This window comes from Epinephelus fuscoguttatus, linkage group LG8, assembly GCF_011397635.1.
Source record: "Epinephelus fuscoguttatus linkage group LG8, E.fuscoguttatus.final_Chr_v1".
NCBI lineage: Eukaryota > Metazoa > Chordata > Actinopteri > Perciformes > Serranidae > Epinephelus > Epinephelus fuscoguttatus.
The window spans coordinates 18623698-18646316 of record NC_064759.1 but is presented as its reverse complement, the minus strand read 5'-3'; the positions used below and the strand labels follow the sequence as shown (position 1 = coordinate 18646316).

At 40.2% G+C, this 22619-nt stretch overlaps 3 protein-coding genes across 5 annotated transcripts; 1 reads left to right on the top strand and 2 right to left on the bottom strand.

Moving 5' to 3' along the window:
• Positions 1 to 39: 39 nt before the first annotated feature.
• smpdl3b (sphingomyelin phosphodiesterase acid like 3B) lies at positions 40 to 4185 on the bottom strand. The gene is made up of 8 exons (XM_049584339.1): positions 4054 to 4185; positions 3725 to 3938; positions 3409 to 3506; positions 3177 to 3320; positions 2885 to 3054; positions 2333 to 2513; positions 1071 to 1204; positions 40 to 928 (listed from the first exon to the last, which is right to left on the bottom strand). The coding sequence occupies exons 1-8, from the start codon at positions 4112 to 4114 to the stop codon at positions 566 to 568; spliced, it is 1365 nt and encodes a 454-aa protein (XP_049440296.1). The 5' UTR covers positions 4115 to 4185; the 3' UTR covers positions 40 to 565.
• rpa2 (replication protein A2) lies at positions 4031 to 12717 on the top strand. Of its 2 annotated transcripts, none has more exons than XM_049584342.1 (9): positions 4031 to 4170; positions 5860 to 5954; positions 6069 to 6170; positions 7283 to 7396; positions 8046 to 8120; positions 8342 to 8458; positions 8925 to 9053; positions 11014 to 11108; positions 12226 to 12717. In XM_049584342.1, the coding sequence occupies exons 1-9, from the start codon at positions 4113 to 4115 to the stop codon at positions 12311 to 12313; spliced, it is 873 nt and encodes a 290-aa protein (XP_049440299.1). In that variant the 5' UTR covers positions 4031 to 4112; the 3' UTR covers positions 12314 to 12717. The 2 variants fall into 2 exon arrangements, with proteins under 2 accessions (XP_049440299.1, XP_049440300.1); XM_049584343.1 differs by lacking the exon at positions 4031 to 4170 and adding an exon at positions 5511 to 5665.
• Positions 12718 to 13160: 443 nt separating this feature from the next.
• themis2 (thymocyte selection associated family member 2) lies at positions 13161 to 22553 on the bottom strand. 2 transcript variants are annotated; one of them, XM_049584338.1, is made up of 7 exons: positions 21876 to 22553; positions 21372 to 21493; positions 20810 to 20950; positions 20298 to 20723; positions 16823 to 18039; positions 16210 to 16324; positions 13161 to 14816 (listed from the first exon to the last, which is right to left on the bottom strand). In XM_049584338.1, the coding sequence occupies exons 2-7, from the start codon at positions 21472 to 21474 to the stop codon at positions 14695 to 14697; spliced, it is 2124 nt and encodes a 707-aa protein (XP_049440295.1). In that variant the 5' UTR covers positions 21475 to 21493; positions 21876 to 22553; the 3' UTR covers positions 13161 to 14694. The 2 variants fall into 2 exon arrangements, with proteins under 2 accessions (XP_049440295.1, XP_049440294.1); XM_049584337.1 differs by lacking the exon at positions 21876 to 22553 and having other exon boundaries at positions 21372 to 21670.
• Positions 22554 to 22619: the final 66 nt, after the last annotated feature.

Sequence of the window (22619 nt, the reverse complement as noted above, 5' to 3'; positions counted from 1 at the left end):
CATTAAATCTTTATATAGCGTTTAAGGATAACAGGAAGTATCATAGCACCCACATATTGCAGGTTTATCTGATATGTGTGGTAACAAGTTACACTGGTTGAAAGTTTAATGGGCATGAGTAAGTGCAATTGACATTAATGTTCACCAAGCATTGATTCTTGCTGCCAAAATAACCTTCAACAAATACACAAATGTTTTAGTTGTATCCGGTTTTATTAAATAGATACAGTAGAGTTTGACGGGAATGTTTGGGGTAAAGAACATTTGACAAAAGTTTGGATTTCATCCAGAACATCACAGCTGAATGTACTGTAGCCTCTTGAGCCTAATGAATACATCATAGTTTTTTTCTATTGACTGGAAATGAAGTATTCAGCCAGTACTAATGAACCAGGGTCAAGAGGCCACATCTAAGATTGCTGAAGCCAAAGGTTGTTTGTTACCTGCATTAGTATATGCATGACTCACCTAAATGACAGATGTCTATGATTTAGAACATGAAAACATCCTGTGATAGTAACTGTTAAATATTTACATAGCCACAATGATCTGTGATAGATGATCATTACCGATTGGCCAACATCAGACTCAAAGCCACAGAGAGGAACGGCAGCAGCCCACCATAAATGGCAGCTGCCCCTTCTTTTTCCAGACAATGCTCATACCTCTCAAAGTCTACCTCTCTGGCTGCACACACGTGATCAACACGGCAGTCTCTGTTACACTCCGTCAGGTCATAGCTGACAGAGTTGAACTCGTAGTACTTCTGTAGGTAGCAATGATTATTAGCAATATGCTCCAGAACCTGATGCATGGAGGCTGGGGAGGCGTCTGGTACTCTGAAACTCTCTGTAAGGCGATACTCCTTCTCCCAGCGGCCATGGGCTGCATTAGCGTGTGTCAGGTTCAGATAGTATGTCACCACATCCTGCGTGTATTCAAACAGGTGGTTTAAGAAACAGAAACCAGAACAATATAAGCACAAGTTGCTTTCATGGAAGCTGTCTATTGCAGGTTAGAAAGACTCCTAAATATGTGAGTGGACGTTATACAGACTGGCCTTTACTTACTTTGACCAGGAGTGTTTGAGTGTCATATTCAAAGACACGGATCCCAGGGTTGTTGGCTCCATCCACTACTCCAGGAAGAGTTGTTTTCCATGGTGTGACACCAGGGCTGAGGAACATTGTGCTGATAGGAGAGCCTGTAGAAACAGAAGGGCCATCACCTCTGATTATAACGATATAATGTGCCAAAAAGTCATAGGGAACATCTGGACACTAAAGGGTTCGGTGTGTAGAATTTAGGAGGGCAGGAATGGAATATTATTAGAATCATGTTTTTGTTACCTAAGGGTGCTTTCAGACCTAGAGATGTCTTGCTTTGGTCTGAGTCAAGGACTAATTTTGTTACAAAGATGTATAATTGCCTAGAGTTGGTTTGTGTTCTCACGGCAGCATTTTAAAAGCAGACCAGATAAATTGCCTTGCACAAGAAAGCTGCTCTTGATTGGTCAGAATTTCCATGCGGGAAAAATCCAGGAAGTAAACAATGTGCATATTAAGACAGTACAGGAGGAGGTGCACATTAATAATCCTCCAGGACTCTAACATGCTCATGTTTAACGCAAACAATGTGTCATGTGACTTCAGTTGGTTCAGATCGAGGTCGGAACACGTTCTCACCACAAATGAACCGCACTAGAGTTCGTTTGTAACCGGACTGAGACCACCTCTTCAAGAAGGTCTTCGTCTGGTTGTTTTGGTGTGCACCTGAGTGTGATTGCTGTGTTCACACCTGCCCTAATGAACCGCACTTAGGGGGCAAATGAACTTGAGTTCAGTTGAACCGAACCAAGCAGGGCAGGTGTGAAAACACCTTTAGAATGTTTATATTGTTATTATCGTTTAGATTAGGAGCGAGTCCTCGTCACCAGGTTTCTACAGTAGCCCAGAACGGACAAACCAAACACTGGCTCTAGAGAAACCATTTTATGTTTTCATGTCAGCCGTCGTAGTTAGCAGCCCCTCCATGACGAGCAGCGTTGGAAAAACAGATTTTTAGCGTGAAACTATTCTATCCAGTGTTTTTTTTACCAGTTTTAATCGCCCGGTTTGTTTGTTCTGGAGAGGAAGAGATCTCTGTGGATAATCGGCTCATGGTAAAAACCACCTGAACAATGAACACTGAAGTAATTGTAACCGGGAGAAGTTTCATCTGATTGCAATCTGCAATCCTCACAGCTAGATACTACTAAATCCCCCTAAATCCTACACACTGTTCCTTTGATGTATTAGTCTCACTGTAAAGACACTGAAAAGTCTGACCTTACCCTTTGAGTTGTAGAACATTCGGAAGCTGTCGGTATGATGATGGCCAAAGAACTGTCCATGTATGACTGAATGATGCTTCTGGATTAAATCCAAGTATAGCTTGTTGAATTCAGGCCTGAACCACGGCTTGTTTCTCTTCTTCTCGAAGAAACCTGGGGGAACGTGGCCGATGATGTACACCTGGTAGATAAAACAAAGTACAGTTAGCAAAATGTATTTTCTTATCTATTTTTTATTCACATTAGTGTATGAAAAATCATCTTATGTCTACTATTTCAGTTTAATCATCTTTTTTCAAGGCATGACTTAAAGTGGGCTTGGATTAGGGAGAGTCTGCTTGTGAAAATTGACCTTCCCATTAGATCATTTTTCATTAAGAGGATGTAAACTCAAATCTTAGTTCCTGTTAACCTTAGTAACCAGAATTAAAAAGAGAAATAAGGGGTTCATTACTCACAGAATGATTTATTGCCCTCTAAACTATAATTACAACATGACACTGAATCCAATTTAATTGTTGTGAGGCATGGATAGAGAAGTAGCTACTTTGCCTTTTCTTTGTTGTTGGCAGCCTCTGTAAGAACCCGATCCGCCCAGCTAAACTGGCCTGCTGGGTCCTCCATGTCCTGGGTCACCTTGTTCTGGTCATAGTAGAGATTAGTGTTGAGGACCAGCATCCTGAAACCTGCTCGATTTAGTAGCTTTTCTGTGTAATATCCACCTGTGTAAGGAAAAATATAGCAGAAAATACATGACACAATTGGACGTGTGCTTTCAAATGTATAATTAATTGATTCTTAGGAAAGCAATTACAAAAACAGCATCACAGGAGGCTCTATCCACCTTTTATAAAAGTCTCTCTGGACTGTGGCTCCAACCAGTCTTGCCACATCTCTGCTGTTCGGTTATATATGTAGTTTGGGGCTGCTGGAAATTGGCTCTTTGGGTGGTAGTCATGGTTACCCAGGGCAGAGTACACTTTAGTTTCTAAGGAAGGTTTAGCAATTATATGAGTTTAAAAAATGATGGTAATCTTTGATATTTTCTTCCTTAAAGGTCTCGACCTCACACTCACCTGGAAACACCTGATTTATAATGTGTGTTAGGTTGCTGATAATGTGGAGCACTGCTTCTTCACCTAGATCTTCATTAGGTACATGTGGTGTGTCATCTCTGAAAAGCAAAATAATACATAGCAGATGTAGAGGGTTTATTAGAGATGAAATGGGCTAATTCACAGTGGAACAGTTGCTGTGCCCCTATAGTGCATGACATCTCGTAAAAACATAAACATGATGGTTATGAAGCCTTTCTCTCTCTATAGATGGACTTGGGACTCAAGCACCAAGCTCCATTAAACACATTATAGTCAACATAAAGCGTATACATACCCTGTCCATACTATGAAGTCCGGGTCTGGTAGAATATCTTTCATGGCATATACAGAGGAGTTTATAAGGAGCCATGGCGAGTCACAAACATAATCTCCATACTTCCCCGCATTGACCGCAGGTTGTTTGCCGCTTGATGCGCACACAAGTTCAGGATTATCGCTTAGTTTGTATGTTGGGTCCCAGTGCAGATCCGTGATGTGCCAAAAGTTCCCTGGAGAAAACGATGCGTAATTACGCACATGAAGTTGTTTCTGCACTATGATAGGAGTTGTTCTAAAGAAACATTTTAATGATGTAGTCTATAAAAATATAACCACGCTACATACCTGACAGCGCGACCAGCTCTTTGAAAAGCACACAAGACAGGAGCAGCCTCACTGCGGACATGTTGAACTCTTCCAGGAAAGCAAAAGTCCGAAAAAAGTCAAGCACGGATTTAAGAGGTAGGTTTATAAAGGGCAAACAAGATAAGATACGGGATACAGCTGTTTATGACGCGTCTTTGGCCTGAAGGTGGTCCATTGCTGATTTCCCTGCTATACTTTATAGACTATTTAGTTCCCTCTTTTGTTAAAATGTTATAACCTACCACAGATAGTTTAATATAGTCTACACCTGGAAAGAAGTGCAAACGTCAATGTGTATTTTTATGAATTAAAAAGGAGAAGTGTAGTCGCAATATTAACACATTTTTGGCAGCAGACTCTGAACACACCCACAGCAGTACGGCAGGCGATGAGACAAACTTTCTGCATCATGTGGAAACACTCCAGTGATTTGATCCAGAGACTGAAACGCTGTACTGACTACGCAATATTAAAAGGCTACAGATTTGCCATAAAAGGGAATTAAATATACTAATCCGGGTACTTCAGTGCCGAATCCCTCCATGTAAACTATTTTTATATGGGCTAAAGATAAAATCAGGAGGCTTGCTTTCAGCCTGCAGTTGTCCATTCTGGCATGAAGCCTAAATTACAGGAGACTGATATGGGTTTTCTGCAACACAAATAAGTGCATATGTTTCTTTTCTTTTTGATCGGTGTGTTAACGTTACAATTTTTTGTGACATTGTAGCTTAAATATAATATTTCACTAAAAAAGTAGAATAATTCGAGTTGCATATGCTGCCTTCAGGTGATGCTCGGACTTCCCGCAGCGCAGGTTGAAATTCATAAACTAATTGTTGGAAGCAAATATTTCTCCTTAAATCGATTTTTGTCAATATCCTAATCAAGCAGAAGAACATCATTAAAAAGTTGGCAGGTATTGATCAAAACTGTTAAACGCTTGAGAATATTGTGCCTATCGATATTTTGTAAATGTACCTTGTGCCACCTAACGTTTACTAAGTGAGAAATATGTGGTGATTAATAATTTGTGAAAAAATAAAAATAAAGAAAACATAAGAAAAATTGTAGTGTAGCCTATATTCTCACAGCAGTTGCCACTGATGCAGCGATAGGATAGTACACACAAAATTTCCGAGAGGACTTGAAGGCAGCAGAGCCTTTAGTCTTTAAAGGCTCTCTGTTTTTATTGCCCCGAGCTTTGCCTTTCAGGTACTCTATTCTCTAAGGCTGTGTGCCGCCCCTAACAAGCTATACACGGAATATTTCTTGTAAACAGACGCTAAAAGTATATTTAGGGTCACTGTTGAGAGCTGTAGTCGCCACAAAGACGTTACTTGTACACATCCAGACATGAACGACTGTCTGACAAGCAAAAACCAGGGCAAAGAATTGCGCCTACGCTCTGCTGACAGGTTTCGCGCGGGACTTCTACTATGCGCATGCGCTGTATATTGAGTTCTGCGCGCGGGACGACAAGGAAGTTTGCAGAGCTGCGTGCGGTTGTTGTCGCTGACACACAGAGTTAATAACATTTCAGATTTAATTTTACTAACCTACACACACAGAGTCGACATGTGGAACCAGGGTGAGTTTAATGTTCGCACTGCTGCGTTCATGAAGTGTTGAGGTCGTTTTGTTGACGTTGTGTGACTGCGGCTAACGTTAGCTTAACTAACTGACCTCTTTGTTGTTGTGTGTTTGACGTTAACGTCAGTTGGTGAAAACGGTTTGTAATGGGAGGAATAAGTGGCTCTGTCACTGTCTTTTTTGTCATTTCAGGAGGGTACAGTGAGTCGGGTGTGGGCGGAGGTTACACACAGTCTCCAGGAGGCTTTGCATCACCTGCCGCGTCACAGGGAGGAGAGAAGAAAGGGGTTTGTACTAAAATCTACACCACAACTTCTTTGTTATCAACCTATCAAAGGCTCGCCCCCTCTCTCTCACTAATGTGCACTGACAGAAACTATCTGTGTGTGTATCTTTTGCAGAGAACTCGTGCCAATCAGATAATCCCCTGCACAGTGTCCCAGCTGATGTCTGCCTCCCAGGCTGATGAGGCCTTCAAAGTAGGAGAAGTAGAAGTTGCCCAGGTAAGCTGAAGCAAAGCAGGGAGCACAACAACAATAAATAGGTGTAGAAGTAGGTGTTAGAGTCTGATGGCTGTGGAGACAAAGGATCTCCTGTGTTCAGTCCTGCAATGCAAAGAAATAAGCCCATCACTATGGCTGCTTCTCTGTCCTGCCATGATGTCTCACCACAACTGTCCCCACTGAAACCAAGCTCCTGCCAAGTGCTGAACCTGCTGTCTTTATCAGCTTGTCCAGCCGTCTCTTGTTCTTGTCCGTCATGCTGCCTCCCCAGCAGATTACGGCGTACAGGAGTGCGCTTGCCACCACTGCTTGGTAAAACATATGCAGCATGTCACTGCACACATCAAAAGACCTAAGCTGCCTGCTCTTACTTGACCCCTATCATTTATTTCCTGTTATGTTGTGGCCTCTAAATGGTGGCATGACAGAAATATCAGAGTTGTGAAAGATGTCTCACACAATTTCCCCGAGCCCTTGTTGATGTCTTTAAATCACCCGTTTTGTACAACAGTTAAAAACTAAAGCATTTTCAATTTTCAAATATATAAAAACACAAGAGCAGCAGACCCAGAGTTGAAAGCTTGAACAAGTAAACGTCTGTTTGAGGAATGACTTAAATGATTAATCCATTATCAACATTGCTGCAAGAGCAGAAAGAGTCGAGCAACTGAAAAACAATCTGTCACTATTTATTAGATTTCGTTGTTTCCTCAGTAATTCCACAAGGTGAAATGACAAATATTTGTAAATTCTAGGTACTCAAATGTGAGGGTTTAGTGCTGTTCTTAATACAAAAGTAAACTGAATAACTTGCGGGGTACACCCTGGAGAGGTCGCCAGACTATCACAGGGCTGACGCATAGAGACAGACAACTATTCATACTCGCATCCACACCTACGGACAATTTAGAGTCACCAATTAACCTGCATGTCTTTGGACTGTTGGAGGAAGCCGGAGTACTTGGAGAAAACCCACGCTGACACAGGGAGAACATGCAGACTAATTTGGTGTATCATGTACTTAAGAGATGATACACTACAGCATATTGATACAGAGAATGTAGCTATTTAACGGTCTCAATGGCACTGTTGGTTCATGTTCTGTGTCACAGGTGACCATTGTAGGTATCATCAGGGCCACAGACAAATCCATGACCAACATCCAGTACAAGGTGGACGACATGACGGGTGCTCCAATGGATGTGAAGCAGTGGGTAGACACAGAGGTCAGTGATGGGTCTTTTATCTTTACACAAACAATTTTAAAATATCCTGCTGATGTGTTTCTCTCGGTTATCTTTTGGGAGAAGCATGAATCATGCACTGTAAAATGTGTATGAGTGGTGAATAAAACCCATTACCAAGAAGGTCACATTGTTGGTGGTTTCCTGTTCAACAGAGGTTGATAGACCGCTTTAACTGGTGGATTATTTTGGGTATAAGATCATTTGTTTGGCTCCATAGTGATGAGATTGGCCACTGCTGTCTAGTGACTGCTCAGCAATAAGTTTCACTTCCCAAATTTATTATTAACTGAAAGGAGTTTTGTTTTATTGGAAGGCATTAAACGCATCACAGTATCAATACAACAGTCATGACACAAAATACCAATGTGCATGAGGTCACGTATGTAGAGCATTAAGCAAGGATAGACACTAATGCCAGCATGAATTACAAATGTAAGATCAAGACCCAGACCAAATGTAAAGTAATGTGAATCGCTGTGGCAGTAATCCCTGCTCTAACTCAACCTACTCCTGTTGAGAGCCTGAGCATTGTTTTCTCCTTCTTGTTTAGAAGCTGTAGCATATATTTTTTGGGGGTAAACTACATAAATCAAGCCCCTTAGCGACACTGTTGTTTTGGTTTGTACAGGACCCCAGTGTGGACAGCACTGTCCTGCCTCCTGGCACATATGTCAAAGTCTCTGGCAACCTGCGCTCCTTTCAGGTGAGTTAACTGTCCCAACATCCTCTCTACAGTATCCAGAAACAAAGAGGAACTTTAACTTCAAGAGCTCTTGTGAGGCCACATGACCTTGTGTCATTAAAGTTGGCATGTTAAAAGAACTTTTTGTTTTAGTAATTTTATTCTTATTGACCGCATTGGAGTTCCTCATTGAATTCAGCTCTTTTCCAACCTAGTGGTGAATCTTTGTCTCCTTGTCTCAGAACCACAGATCTGTTGTGGCATTTAGCGTCAGGCCACTGGAGGACATGAATGAAATCACCTCACATATGCTGGAGGTTGTTCAAGCGCACATGATGCTCAGCAAATCTCAAACCATGGTGAGAAACCTTAAGCATAAACCTCCGCAGTTTTTTATTGTTGATTTCAAACACACATTGAGAAAGTCAGGTTACATCAGTTTATATCACATATTAATACTACTGATGTTAAGGAATGCTTTGTTTAAGTTAGAATTGAGAAAATCAGCTAAGTAAAAACATGCATCACTTTTAAGACACTGATAAACTGCAAAAATACATCAATCTGAATCTGAAAAGCTGTAAAGTGACATTTTTTGGACAGCAGTTATCTGAGGAGAGTATACTGCACCTGGTTTCAACCTGCAACAAAACTGTTGTGTATTGCATTTTCTCTTTTCAACCTTTTTCCCATAACGCAGAAATGCAGAAGTCAAATTTTCTAGTGTCACATTTCTTAGTATCTACCGTCAGTCTATCTTTGGGATTTTATCTGTGCTGTTATGAGGAAATTTTTCAGCACAATTTGTTTTTACTTCTGTTTCAGTCGGGTGCCAAAGGAGGAATGAGCAGTGACATCAAACCCATGTCACGACCAGGCATGGATAGCATGGGGAGTAGCTACGCAGGTGCTATGGACATGACTAACAATGGCCTAAGCGCAAACCAGAATCAGGTGAGCCTAAATCCATGTGTCCTGCATACTGACCTAACTCTGAACATGAATGTTTTAATTGTTATTAATGAATTTGACTGTTACTATTTGGCAATGAAATATATTTTAAATCTTTTTCCTTTTTTTAAATCCCTAAAAAAGCCTTTCAAATTAATCCATGAACAGTAATATGCTGCAGTCATGACCAAAGCAAGCTGTGAACTAGTTAATGTTCCCAAGAATATAAATTGTCACTGATTTCGTCACATAACGCACAAGATACTTATCAAACCACATAATGCTAAGTGTCTCATATTTCCTGTCCCTCAGTGGTGGGTAGTAACACGTACCATTTACTCGAATATCTGTGCTTTCTTGGAAAAGAAACTGAAAATAAATTGTTCCTTTTTTTTAAAAAAAAAAAAAAAAGATATTTTTTGGGCCATTTTGCCTTTAATGGACAGGACAGGTAAGTGTGAAGGGGGGAGAGAGAGAGGGGATGACATGCAGCAAAGGGCCACAGGCTGGATTCGAACCCGGGTTGCTGCAGCAACAGCCTTGCACATGGGGCACCTGCTCTACCACTAATCCACCGACGCCCCTAAATTGCCCTTCTAAAGAGATGTTGTTCTGCAGAATACTTTATACTGTTACTTGAGCATCTTTGCGATACATGTACTTATTACAATGGGCTACATACTTCTTGCTACTTTTACCCCGAAAACACACCAAGTAGTGATGAAGTGCAGGATGTCACATTAATTACATTCCTCTGCGGCTGGGAGGCGTGTTCATGTGTTTCAGGGTTGAATTCTGGGTAACACAGGTCTACGTTCCAAATTGCATACTTTTTCTTTTTACTTTTAGTAGGTACTGCAGCTGCCCTTAAATAGTACGTACTGTTGCATACAGTATGCACACAATCACGACATACTATTTTCTCATAACATTACGCCCCAAACTTTGAGCCTCTTGCTTTTATATATCCGTTACCTTGGAAACAAACGTCATTTACCAGGTTTGACATAGACAAAGATCAACCCAAAAAGCTCTGCTGTTGTTACCTTGCAACATGTGTTGTTTAACTTTAAAGCTACAACTGCAGAAATTGTAGATTCGAACATGTTATACTTGTGACAGTGAAATTACATCTGCAGTTTTCTGTTATTTTTATAGTTATGCCCTTTTGTTGTTGGTGATATTTATGATTATTTTGTTCACTTAAACAATTAATATTCCTATTATTACTATTCGACTGGTCATCAGCTACTTGAATGTGCTGTTAATCAGCTGTCATATGTCTGCAGTTCAGTCAATGTAACGTATCATCCGCTGTGCAAAGGATTGTGGGTCAGAATATCCAGAATAGCATGCTGGCTTGCAAACTACAAAATCGGACTGCATACTGCATTTGACATACCATGTATTATGACATACTAAATCTCTTTCTGGCGTACTATATAGTATGGTAGTATGGGTATTGGAACGCACAGTGTGTGTACTGATTGGCTGTGGCTGCAGTTTGCTGCTAAAGGTTTAACCATTACCCACTTTAAGTTTGGCCACACTCTACCACAGACTCAAATTGCTGCAGCTCCGAGCTCTAGCCATTGGCTGTCAGCTCACCACAGGCTGCACTTTCTGCTGCTTGTTGTGCTTTCAGTTTCACCAATACATTTAGCTTTAGCTATAAATGATTTTTATATTTGGCTGAACTAACATGCCTGACAGCAGTTGCCTGACAGCGAGCAATAAGGTAGCCTACAAGCAAAACTTTGAATTCAGTCAATATAATTATAAAGAAAGAATACTTTTACTTGAGTACGGTTTTTGTTTACCCACCACTGCTGTCCCTCCTCACTGTAACTCCTGTAACAATTACATGAAAGTAGCTCACTCATAAAAATCAGTAATGGTTTGACAATGTTCTGTCTTGACGGACACTTGTTCTGTTTTAACATGTCCTTTTTCATCTCACAAGGTGCTGAGTTTGATAAGAGGCTGCCCAGACCAGCAAGGCATCAGCATTCAGGACCTAAAGCAGAGACTTGGTACCATGAGTCTGGCTGCCATCAAGTAAGAGAAGTTCAGCTTTAAGTTGTAAAGGGATAGAAATATCCTTTGTGATTTTCCAGTAATTTATCACAGTAGAGTTAAGTTACTGTGTTGCATCCATAGCACACATTCTAACTAAGCTGAAAAGCAAAGCACTTGAAGATGACTCATTGACCCTGACTTCATGATTTGCACTTTGGTCACATAGAGTTAAGTTTAAGAGAAGACAGAAAGTGAGCAAGTTGAACGAATTACAACATTAACTACGTCGTTTTTCAGTCCTCTTTTACATGAAGTTCAGAGTCATGCTTTTTCACAAAAGGTAGCTTGACCACACATGTCGTAAGGGTGCACTCTCACACCACTGAATGGCTTTATCAGTTAAAAACAATCTGTTGCATGGAAGGGATGCTGCAAACACCCACTTATATTGTCAACTACAGGAACTGTGTAGCTGTTATTTTTGCCCATGTTAAGACTAAAGATGAAGTGGTTTTTAAAAGAAATGACCAGTGAGCCAGCAGTCAAATTATTTTCTTCTTAAAATTTGGCTTTGCTGTCAAATAGAAGATTTGTTTTTGAGTTATTGTATTATTTTATGTGCATTAACTCTGACATGACTCAGATTTTATACTGTCATGTATTAAAAGTCTTTGTTCTTTTCTGATCTGTAATTTTTTAAATCTCTTGTGAAGCACTGCAGTCCTCGTTCTATGTAAAAGATTTAAAGTTAGTATTCCAAGTATATCTGCAGCTAATGTCAGGCTTCAGCAGTTAGTCAAATCAAGTGGAGGTCATTCAAAGTTACATCCTTTTTACTGCTAATTTCCCCCTCTGTGTTTTCTCAGACAGTATCTTGTTCTGCAGAACCCTGAAATATTGAATTCATTATGTGAGACCAAGAAAAGGAGCAAACTGACATATCTAAGAACTTAAGGGCATCAAATTTTTGGCATTTTGCTTAAAAAGGACTTAAATGTTTAATATAGTCGCCAGTTAATATTCATTTGATTGACCAGTTGTTGCAGCCCGTTTTCTAAATCAAACAGACAAAGAAAAGTAGTATTTGCATCGCTTGAAATTCATATAAAAAGGTGCTTGAAAAAGATAATTCATATTTGTCTTTGTGCTCTCACAGGCAAGCAGTGGAGTTCCTAAGCAATGAAGGTCACATCTTTTCAACCATCGACGAAGATCACTTCAAATCAACAGACAGTGATGAATAAACACCTTCACCTTGGCACCAGTTATTTGAGTTTAACCTGATATAATTCATTGGTATAGGTTTTATAACTCTAAGCTATCAACTGAATCACACCTCTCGTTAATGCCGCAGACCTGCGTGACATCGTGTGAAACCCTCTGATGTTGGTTGAAGAACACATGGTTTAGGTGACAGTAACCTTTTGGTTTACACATCCTGTATTCCTGAGGTTGCTTCTGCTGTGTTGCAAGTCCCAAAGGTGTTGCTGTTAAAGAAGCCTCTGTTGGCTGTTCATGCTACCGTTCTGTATTTCCCACCTCTCCACTGTAAAGCATTTTGTAATTTTAAAGATTTGGATCGCACGCGCTACATTTATTTTTGTCTGTGTAACTTTATCTCAAAATTAATAAACTACACAAAACAGTCGGGTTACCTGCCAGGAACTCTTTTGTTTCATAATTTACACATACACTTTTTGAGTAATATTTTTCTAACTTGATAACACAGTCCGTACGGTGTGCTTAGATGTTATTCAAGCTCTTTTAGTTTTCCATATTTTGTTGGATTGAACCCTCCCATCCACTCATTCCCATGATAAACAAGTAGTTTGTGCAAATTTATTGAAACACAGAAATAGTTTTTTTTTTTTTTTACATGTGTATTCACAACTTTTAGATGTGACATTTCACAAACTGAATCTTGCAAAAATGTTTGGGAAAAAAACAACACGTAGGTCTTGAATAGATTTGGAAGCAACTTTTTATGATGATACATGTCTTAAGTACAACATAACTCAAGATACATAAGCTACACTATGTCTGTAGTTGAAATAATTAAACATTAAAAGAAATGGAGATAATACACAAACAAACTTCTATATTATTTTATTATTTTTTTGGCACTTGGGCGGAAAACCCACCAATGAGTCATTTTAATAAAATTCAGCTTAAAACAAAACAGGATTAGACACCAGGTCTAGCTCCTTTTTGTACTCTCAGATCATTAGTTTGCTGTGACCGCTGGGGGAGCTTCTGCTATTCTATTACCATTATGACCAAATGTTGCAGAGGTGCCATTTTGTGATGTTTGTGGTTAAGACTGTTGCATCCCAGCGAGGACTGATATGAGCCTTTGCAGTTTAGAGTCTGTTTATATACTGTAGGGTGGTGCCATATACATCACATGCCTGTACAGTAAAATGTTCCTCTGTGAAGATTATAAATAGGCATTTTTTAAAATAAGACATTGGTTCAACTCTGGTAATATTGAAGGCTGTTTTTTGTGGTGTCATATATAGTCTGTATAATACTGCTGTTGTTTTCCTTGTTATTGTATAGAAAACTGAAAGCTACAGCCTCCAAAACTACCACATGGTTAAATCAACGACTTGCTTACAAGTTTGAACAAACAGCACAATAGTATGATATTTCAACAAATACTGCAACAATAAACGCTACAAGGGTAGTACTTGATGAGAGTTTGTGGGTTGTCTACTGTACATGGTGACAAAGCCACAGCATCATGCAGCCTTGAAGATGAAGCGTAGAAATGAATGGAGACACAGTTTCGCTGACCACATTAAAACGGTGGTGTTACTGTATGTTCTGTGATACACTACAAGATGCTACATCCACATCAAATACTCATGTGGGTAAATCCTTGCTTAATAAATTGTCCACACAACTGAAGGAGAGCCAGTCCTTTTGCCATATGTGCACTTTGCACTGAAAACAAGAGTAACCAAACACTCTATAAATCTTTCAAATTGTCTCAATGGTCCTCACAGATGCAGGATGCTATCAGGAGGTTATAGCTGAATATATAAGTTAAACCAGTTAAGTTTCAAGGTTGCTTGGTCCGACTGTAAAGCCTCACAATATAAGAACGCCTTGGTACATTGTATTTAAGACAGGAGAGCTTAAAAACCGCAATATGACATTTTCTTTCGTCACTCTTAAAGATATGCTCTGCAGGATTTTCCCAAAAAAAAAAAAAAAAACAATGATTAGACTCAGAAATAATCCCTCTCAATCATCATGTGTGACTCAGCAGAAGTTTGTGGTTTTGTATTTTCTGCAAAGACCCTACCCTCTTCCTGTTTTTTATTTATTTTTTTTAAATTTTCAATGGTTGGGACATTTATGGGTGTGTACCCCCACAGCACTCAGGTGAGGTCGGGGCTTTAGCATATAAAAAGGTAGCAACTAGGCGCCAGTCTGGAAGCAGCTGGCATCCACACACAGTGCCAAAAAGAAAAAGCCAAAGTGAATAAAGAGTTGGCTTTAACTTTCACTTTTGCTGGCGAGTATGTTAAACAGGAACAGAAAATCCTGCACAGTATACTTTAAATTCCGTTCCCACCACACGTTTGTGATATTTTGCTGTTACGGTCGAACATAAACTTCAGTAATACATTACATTCTCTTGCGCTGTCTTCATCATCGTTACGAAACTGTCATCCACAGTCTCATAGTCATGGTCGCTGTCCACATCTGCTGCGACGTGACAATCTCTCTCCTCATTCACTGTGGGAGGAATATGAAATAATTTTATATTTATCAAACAAATCCAATGAAGAGGCATTTTTTTTTTGATGAATACAAAAATATTTAAACACTTAAATGAGTCACAAAAGTTTCACTTCCTTGTTTATATGAACATGGGCACTGAAGTGTCTTCCCCAAACACTTCCCTCATAACATAAATACAAGAGCACTAAATGTGTATTAATTTGCATCTGAAAAAAGTCCCAAAGTAATGAACCATTTGCTTCAGCCTGAGAAACATTTCCAACAAACTGCAGATGAATCCTAAATCCTATGAATCCTGTGGTGTGTTTTGAGTCAATTCCCCATACACTGTCCAGGTATCATAAGCACCAAATGTGTAGTGGAAACTGGGGTTGGTTGACACACTTTTTGCTCTCGTGTGAAATGCTCAACATTAAAACATCTTTCAGTGAAATGAAATAAAAGCTTAAGGTCTTGGCTTGAAATGGGTATCTCTTTCAGTGTTACAGCTTACTGTGACAAGAAGTTATAAACCATCAAAGACAGAAACCCCATCACGAGGTTGGTTGTCCCTGCAGTGATCAATGCTGTTGCAGAAAAAAGATTAAGATTTTTAAAAAGATATATAACCTAGTCTTTATTAAAGCCACTGTTTTATAACATTTCATTATGAATATAACATTAAATTAAACAGTGAGACTGAAACAGGTTAATCTTCATTTCAATACGACCAGGAACTTTTGTTAAAATGTCAAACAGCCTGGGTTGAAGTTTGTAGCTCTTCAGATACAACATTGTTTTTTCAATGAGGAACTAAAGCAACATTGTGCATGTGCGTGTGCGTGTGCGTGTGGTTGTGTACGGAGTATAACATGTTTGCAGTGCTGACTGTCTCGAGCAGTGACGGAGCTATCCCCAACTGACCTCTTGACAAACATTTCAAGCTAGCTGCCACATGGCTTTAGCCTGCTAGCTTAACGTTGACTCAAATTAAAGTTATTACCTTCGACTTTTTAGTGAGTGTGTGATTTCTAAATGACAAATAACTTCCAAGCTTTTAATACAAAAAACCCCACCAACATAAAAAAAATGATCTCACATTAATTTTTTGTGTGTTGCACAAAATGACCAGCGCAAAATGAGCAGGACGTGAGGCCAACTGTGATCTTGACATAATGTCACAGTCTAGTGTGGCTGTAATATGCACTGTGACAACCAACCCCAGTCTCCCCTTATCGATCTGCACAACAAAGTGTGCAAGTGAGTGCCTGACAGGTGGGCAAGTTGGAAAGTTTTGTTGGTCTTTTTTTTTTTTTTTTTTTTTAAATATCATGATAAGAATTATAGAAAACCTTAAGAATTAAGTGTTATGGCTTAAACCTACATGATTCTGCTAAAACAACCTCACCTTTTGTCTTCCGCTCCCCCCTTTCAACATAAGTGTTTGGCAGAGCCTTGCCTGTTGTCATTTCAGCTGACTGCTTTCGGGGTACGACTGGTGGAGGCTGATCATCAAAGATACCCTGCACAGCAAGAGGAAGTCAGAAATGTTCAGCTTAATTACACGCATCGCTTGTCCACCGCAGCAAAAAGTGGAAGCTTTACTGCTTTGTATAGTCTGAGAACGTTTGAGATTTCCCTAAAGTCACACTGAGAAGTTGCGCTGTGGTGTGTTCTTATAAATAATTTCAAGAAGACATGTTAACCATGACAGCTCAACCACAACACATTCTGAATAGCTCTTGGGACCTTGAATACATTTAAGGGCATAGGTTTTATTTGAGCATCAAATACTTAATTTCTGGCTTCCTGGTGAATTTTTATGCACTAATTTGTGCCATTTCTGCATCAATCTCTAGTGTAAATGTCCTTAATTTTGTCAAATAAAGGTCCTCTGCTACTCATATCTTTATTGAGAGGAAACAAATGCAAATGTTCTAAAAACTGAGGAGGATTTGTCCCCTGCGCCCATCCCTCCCCCTGAAATCTACACATATGCAATTATTGCCATACATACTTACTGGAGGTGGGGGAGCTGGGGGCCGTCTTTTGCTATTTAAAGTCAAATTAGCCAGCTCCTTGGTTGGGATGCCTTTGTCTTGTCCACGTTTGGACTTTTCTGCTTTGGATGATTTCTTCGAGGATTTTGATGATTTTTTTGTTGATGTCGAAGTTGACAGATTTCGCTTTGGTGGTCGAGGTGGAGGAGCTGCATTTGAGTTCCCCTGTTTGCGAAATTCATAAAAGAACGTGTCCGTCACCTCTGTAACCCTGTCCACGTGGCATTTGGGTGGTTGACCGCATGGCCATGGCAGGGGGTCCTTGGTAAAATAGACAGACATCGAGAGCCACTGGGTTGGGATCTCGAAACAGTGGTCTGGCCTGTGTGGAAAGCTCACCTGGATGGTGGGCTCTAACATTGCTCCCTCTATTCTGAGACACGCAAATCCAACTAGTGGATCAGTCTCTAGTTCAGTGTCCCGGCTCACCACTTTAACATCCAGGGGCAAACTGAACTCCTTACCCAAATCTCTGAGTTTGTACTTCTTGTTATCACCCAGTACCTCCACAAAGTGACCCTGCATGTACAGAGGCAGAGGAACCTTCTCTCTCTCATCCTCCTGCTTGACTTCCTCCTCCTCATCATCATCATCATCCCCATCATCTGGCTCTTGGAGACGCTGACACAAGAGAGCCTCAACGGACTGCGTCTCTCCCTTGCTGCCTCCACAAGGCAATACCATTGTTTCACAGTGAATAACCTCCAGCTGTTCCCCCACACTGAGGCCAGGCAGGCCCTCCTCCTCATCTTCCTCACAGTTCTTTGTTACACTGACCTTCAGACCCGGTGCCTGGATCGAAGCAACATACAGCTCATACACCGAATTAAACTCTCTTGGCCGCCTCCGAAATCTTCCACCATACTGCTGAGATACCAGGAAGTACTGCTGCGCCTTTCGGCTCTTCATGCTGGATAATAAAATCATGGCTGAGGTTCCTGTCTTGTGGAAAATCAGGTGGCTGCTCTTGCTAAGTTCAGGCAGCCAGCTGCACTTGAACAGAGAGCGGGTCTCTGGGCCTTCCAGTACCTCCACTACAACAGGGAAGGATTCATCTGGCTGGGAGTGGACCTCTGTCAGACTGAGCGGGGTCACGAAACTCACATCCTTGCACACATCGGTGACATCGACCACATCCACCTCTAAGCTGGAGGGAAACTTCAACACGTTCTTCCTCACTGTACAAAAAACAAGAGGATTCATGTTAGAAAATGTAGAAAAGCTACTCGATGGAACTGTATTAACTAAAACCAGAACACACTGAGGTTTATCAGTGATAGAAGACCTTTACTAGAAGGAGAAGTACTACTAATAAAAGTATAAAATACAGTGTAAAAATACACCTGCATTCAAAATCTATGGCAGTAAAAGTTCGGTAATATAACCAACAGCAAAATTAAAGTCTCAAAAATGGTAGTCATCATTGTGCAGGTCCCTGTGAGTATTATACTATTATAAAGTATATTAAAATACTGATCACTAATGCGCTGATGTTGGTTAAAGTGGTGCTAATTTAAACTACTTTATTCACTATTGGGTAATTTAATCTGTTACAATTATGAATCTCTGGACAAATCTCCTCAGGTCTACTGCGTTTCACAGAGCCATTACAGGATGAAATTCTTTATTCTCTGGTATTTATAAAATAAATACCAGAGACACTTTCAAGAACACATTAAAAGATTACTTAAGCAGTTAACTGTATTAACAAACAGGAAATTAAGTGATGAAATGAAATGATGCAACTTGTGAAATCTTGCTTACAGATTTTGTTTGAAGTGTATGACACTATGTGATTCTTTGTTGCTTTTTTGTATGTAATGTCATTTTTGTATGTATGTGTATAATGTACATAATGGTTTGTTAAATTGTAAACTAAACTAAACTTATCTGCCAAACTGTCCTTTTTTCCAGATATGAAGGACACGTTCAATCTGAAAACGCCGTGCACCATTTTGCTACGATTTCCCAGTTGAACACCATGTTTCCTTGAAACGGCGTGAGAAGGTATGCAACAAGCTCTGAAGTACGTGTTCTCTTGTTTGGTGGTTGTGTCAAAGTGTTACCAAATAATACGTGAAGATTTTTGGGGGGGGCTGACGAAGGTGGACATGTCCCTGTGCCATTGTCTGCCCCAGTTAAAACATGAGAGTAGCAGAGGACTTTTATTTTGACAAAATTAAAGACATTTACGCCATAAATGAATGCAGAAAAGGAACAAATTGGTGCATAAAATTCACCAGAACGCAGGGAAGTCTTCTGACAGAGGACCCCCCTAACCCCCCGTTTCATATGTGTCGCCCTTGTACCCAATCAGCACAACTGATCCAACTTAAGTTTTTCACAAATACGTCCACTGCAGCTTGGTGTATGCAACAATTGAAGACATTTGTTTTTAATAATATAAGCCACCTGCACAGCTGCCACAGTTGCTTGTGTAACACAAGAAGGTTTTCAACACAGCTCCGTTTCAGTTTAAATAAACATTTTACTGTGTTTCGTTGGGGCTGAACAGCTGTGGTGGTGTGGGGCAGGGGATTATCAGTGCCAGATGGTGAGACTTGGGCCCAGCATTCCAGCGTATAAAGCTCTGGTGGTAAATGTGGCTTTAGTTCCTCTTAAGTTCTTCCCTTAACTTTGCTGAGATGCATATCACAACATTCTCACGCTATCTACACTGCCATGCGCACCTTATACTTCTGATTCCACTGACCTCCTCGCTCCGTGTGTGTTTGTATATTTGTTGTGTATTTAATTAATCACAGACTTTAATAATTTTGTATAACTTTTAAAGACGTGGCCTTATGAGCCAGGCTGTGACACATTGCATCATATTTGATGAGCTCATCATTGGTTTTACACAAGGGCGTAGGTTTTTTTTGAGCAGGCCAGAAAACGTTGAGGATCAAACTCTTAATTTTCTGCATTCTGGTGAATATCTACACACCAATTTGTTCCTTTTCTCAGTTCCATTTATGATGTACGTATCTTTAATCCTGTCAAAAAAAATCTTCCACTACTTTCATATTTCTATTGGGGGAGAAACATGCACATTCTAAATACTGAAGGGGATGTGTCCCTTGCATCCCCCCAAAATCTACACCAATGGTTTTGTAAAACCTTAATCTGCACATAACTACTAACTTTAAACTAAGAAATAAATGTATCGATATAAGTCAAATATTTGCCGTTCAAAAGTAGTGAGGTATGAAATAGCATAACATGGCCGCACTCATGTAAAACTACTTCAAAATCACATTTGAGTGTAATAGTTGACTAAATAAAAACTTAAATTCCACTTTAATTAACACTCAAATATATTAATGTACTCTAATCAAGAGTTAAACGATGTGAAAATAATAACCTATTATGTAAGTAAGATTCAGATAACTTTAATTCTCTTCAAATAACAAAATAAAAAGTAGGTTATTCTCACAGTTCATGATGGCGTGGACCTGGTATATTGGACTGAGGACAAGGGGCCGATCACACTTTGTGGTGTTGATGAAGCGAAACCTTCGACTGCATAGGCAGGGCGAGGACATGATCTCCCGCAGAGTGAAGCGCTCCTCGCTTTCACACTCTCTGAACTCTCCTTGCAAGGAGAATGGGATAGACACTTCTGCAGAGGCTTCCTGTTGTCCTTGAACATGGCAGCGCAACTGATCCTCTTCCTCTTCATGCCGCTCGATAGAGAGCACAGTCAAAGCTCTACCGGCCCCCAATGTGAAATTGCCAATGGTTATCTTGGAGCGGCTGGTGAAAGTGAAGGGAAGGCAGGATTCCAGGCCCACAGGTCTCAGGCTCATCATCTCCTCGATTGTACTGTACGGCATGTCCTCCGGAACAACCTTGAACAAACCTGAGAAACAGCAACAAGTGTCAGTGGTCAGCAACGTAACAAAATTATCTGTTCTCATGAGAATCTTGTCAACAGCTCAGACCAACCTGTGTGGCTGATAGGTAGCTCAAACTTCTCATTGTTGCTGATGTCCTCGCAGCAAACTGATAGGAGCTCAATGCTGATGACCTTTATCAGATCCCCAGTAGAAAAGCACACTTCACTCCCAGAAATTTCATATATAGACCCTGAAATGGAGAGTGAGAAACAGAACGAAGACAGATATAAATAACCAGATCAACAATCAATGTGCAGATATATTAAGTATTAATAACAGATCTTCTTATTGTTCTTAATTGGGATGCTTACACTAAAGAGAAATATTTCTTTTTACCAAACATTGATAATATAAACTATTCAACTCAAACAAATACGCACTGTCTTACTGGCTGCAATAATGTCTGATTTGGGGTTGAGAAAAGAGGGAAACATGTATACTTTATAGATATAAACATGTGCAGTAGATATAGACAGACACAGTACAGAAATCCAGACACATTACGATTTGTAGTGGTCTAATCTCTTCAGAAAATCTTTTATCTCCTTAGCTTTGTCCTCATCTGCCCTCACAGTTTCAGTTCACAATGACTAAAACAACCAAATGCCTACCTTGGAAATACACTCCAGAGCAAACTTGTAGAATTTTTGGCAGACAAGAGTTGTCCAATGAAGCGATGAGTTGTTGAAGTGGCAAAGCAGTCGTGCCTGCCATCGCTGCTGCCTCAAGTGTGCTGTGATCAAAAATGAAGGCAGACAGCAAATGGCAAGCGAAGCATAAAAGGAGGTTGCTTTCTCAGTCAAAAACCACAAAAGTGAATGAGGAAGTTACAGGAGGTGTTTGCACAGTGCTTGCATTCACAGGCGGAGGACAAGTGATAGGACATGTGCATTATTATACTGTGAAGTTGCGAAAAAAGGTGTTTGAGTTATTTCTTATTTAACTGATTGTGACATAGAGTCTTGATTAGCTGTCATCCAGAGAAATAGACCGAGATACTATAAGCTTTGTAGCCTTATAAGGAAATGTGTCAAAATGTGCATGTGTGTGTGAGAGAGTGTAGGACCTGCAAATATTACAATGTGTACACAAGGCATTCCTTATTACGTACTCACCTGTTAAATGGACAAAATCAATTGTCTGTTAACACTGTTTGAAGGTCGAAAAGATCCAAAACACCACATTTTGTCTTTGCATGTCAAGCACATGAACAACTCAGTGGCTTGACCAAACACGAAGTTTTTAACAGGTAGCAACTATACGGACAGATTACGAATAGCCAAATTTCAAAGAAAGGACAGACAGAGTGGGGAAATTTAATTTTACTAAGTGTACCACCCTTGTATCCAAATGTATTGGTCCTGATGCACCTCAAAGTACCCCATGACACATCTCTCACACATGGAATTTACCCTCTGCTCTCTCAATCTACCTCAAACACATAGCAGGAAAAGACAGCACATTTACTTCCTTCTGCTGATTTGCACTGTCGAATAAACCAGGCCTCCTCCCCTCTTCGTGACATGATGAGGCAGCCCCTCACAGCATCTGACAAAACCCACGACACTTTCCATATCAAAGATCAGCCTGGTCTGTTGATTGAATCTCTTGAGGGGTTTCCCCCCCTTTCCATGATCCAACTTAGCAGTACCACCTCTCATCAAATGCTACCCTGACAACACTTTGACTCGTGTAGGCGTAATGCTCTTACATCAAAAATAAATATCTGAGATCTGAGAATATCTTGTGTTGCTTTGGTTCTCAAGCCACTAGTTCTCCACAACAACAACCCAAAAAAGACACACTTGACAACCATTGGTTCTGCAGCACACAGCTATTTTGAGTAATAAATCTGGGCT

Coding starts and splice junctions, on each gene's coding strand:
- rpa2 (XM_049584342.1), top strand. CDS start 4,113: ATGTTGAACTCTTCCAGGAAAGCAAAAGTCCGAAAAAAGTCAAGCACG. Junction 6,171..7,282: donor GAGAAGTAGAAGTTGCCCAG/GTAAGCTGAAGC, acceptor TCTGTGTCACAG/GTGACCATTGTAGGTATCAT. Junction 8,459..8,924: donor TCAGCAAATCTCAAACCATG/GTGAGAAACCTT, acceptor CTTCTGTTTCAG/TCGGGTGCCAAAGGAGGAAT.
- smpdl3b (XM_049584339.1), bottom strand. CDS start 4,114: ATGTCCGCAGTGAGGCTGCTCCTGTCTTGTGTGCTTTTCAAAGAGCTG. Junction 3,939..4,053: donor AGAGCTGGTCGCGCTGTCAG/GTATGTAGCGTG, acceptor CGTTTTCTCCAG/GGAACTTTTGGCACATCACG. Junction 929..1,070: donor CTCAAACACTCCTGGTCAAA/GTAAGTAAAGGC, acceptor GAATACACGCAG/GATGTGGTGACATACTATCT.
- themis2 (XM_049584338.1), bottom strand. CDS start 21,474: ATGGCAGGCACGACTGCTTTGCCACTTCAACAACTCATCGCTTCATTG. Junction 18,040..20,297: donor GGTCCACGCCATCATGAACT/GTGAGAATAACC, acceptor TTTTTTGTACAG/TGAGGAAGAACGTGTTGAAG. Junction 14,817..16,209: donor GGGGGAGCGGAAGACAAAAG/GTGAGGTTGTTT, acceptor TTCCTCCCACAG/TGAATGAGGAGAGAGATTGT.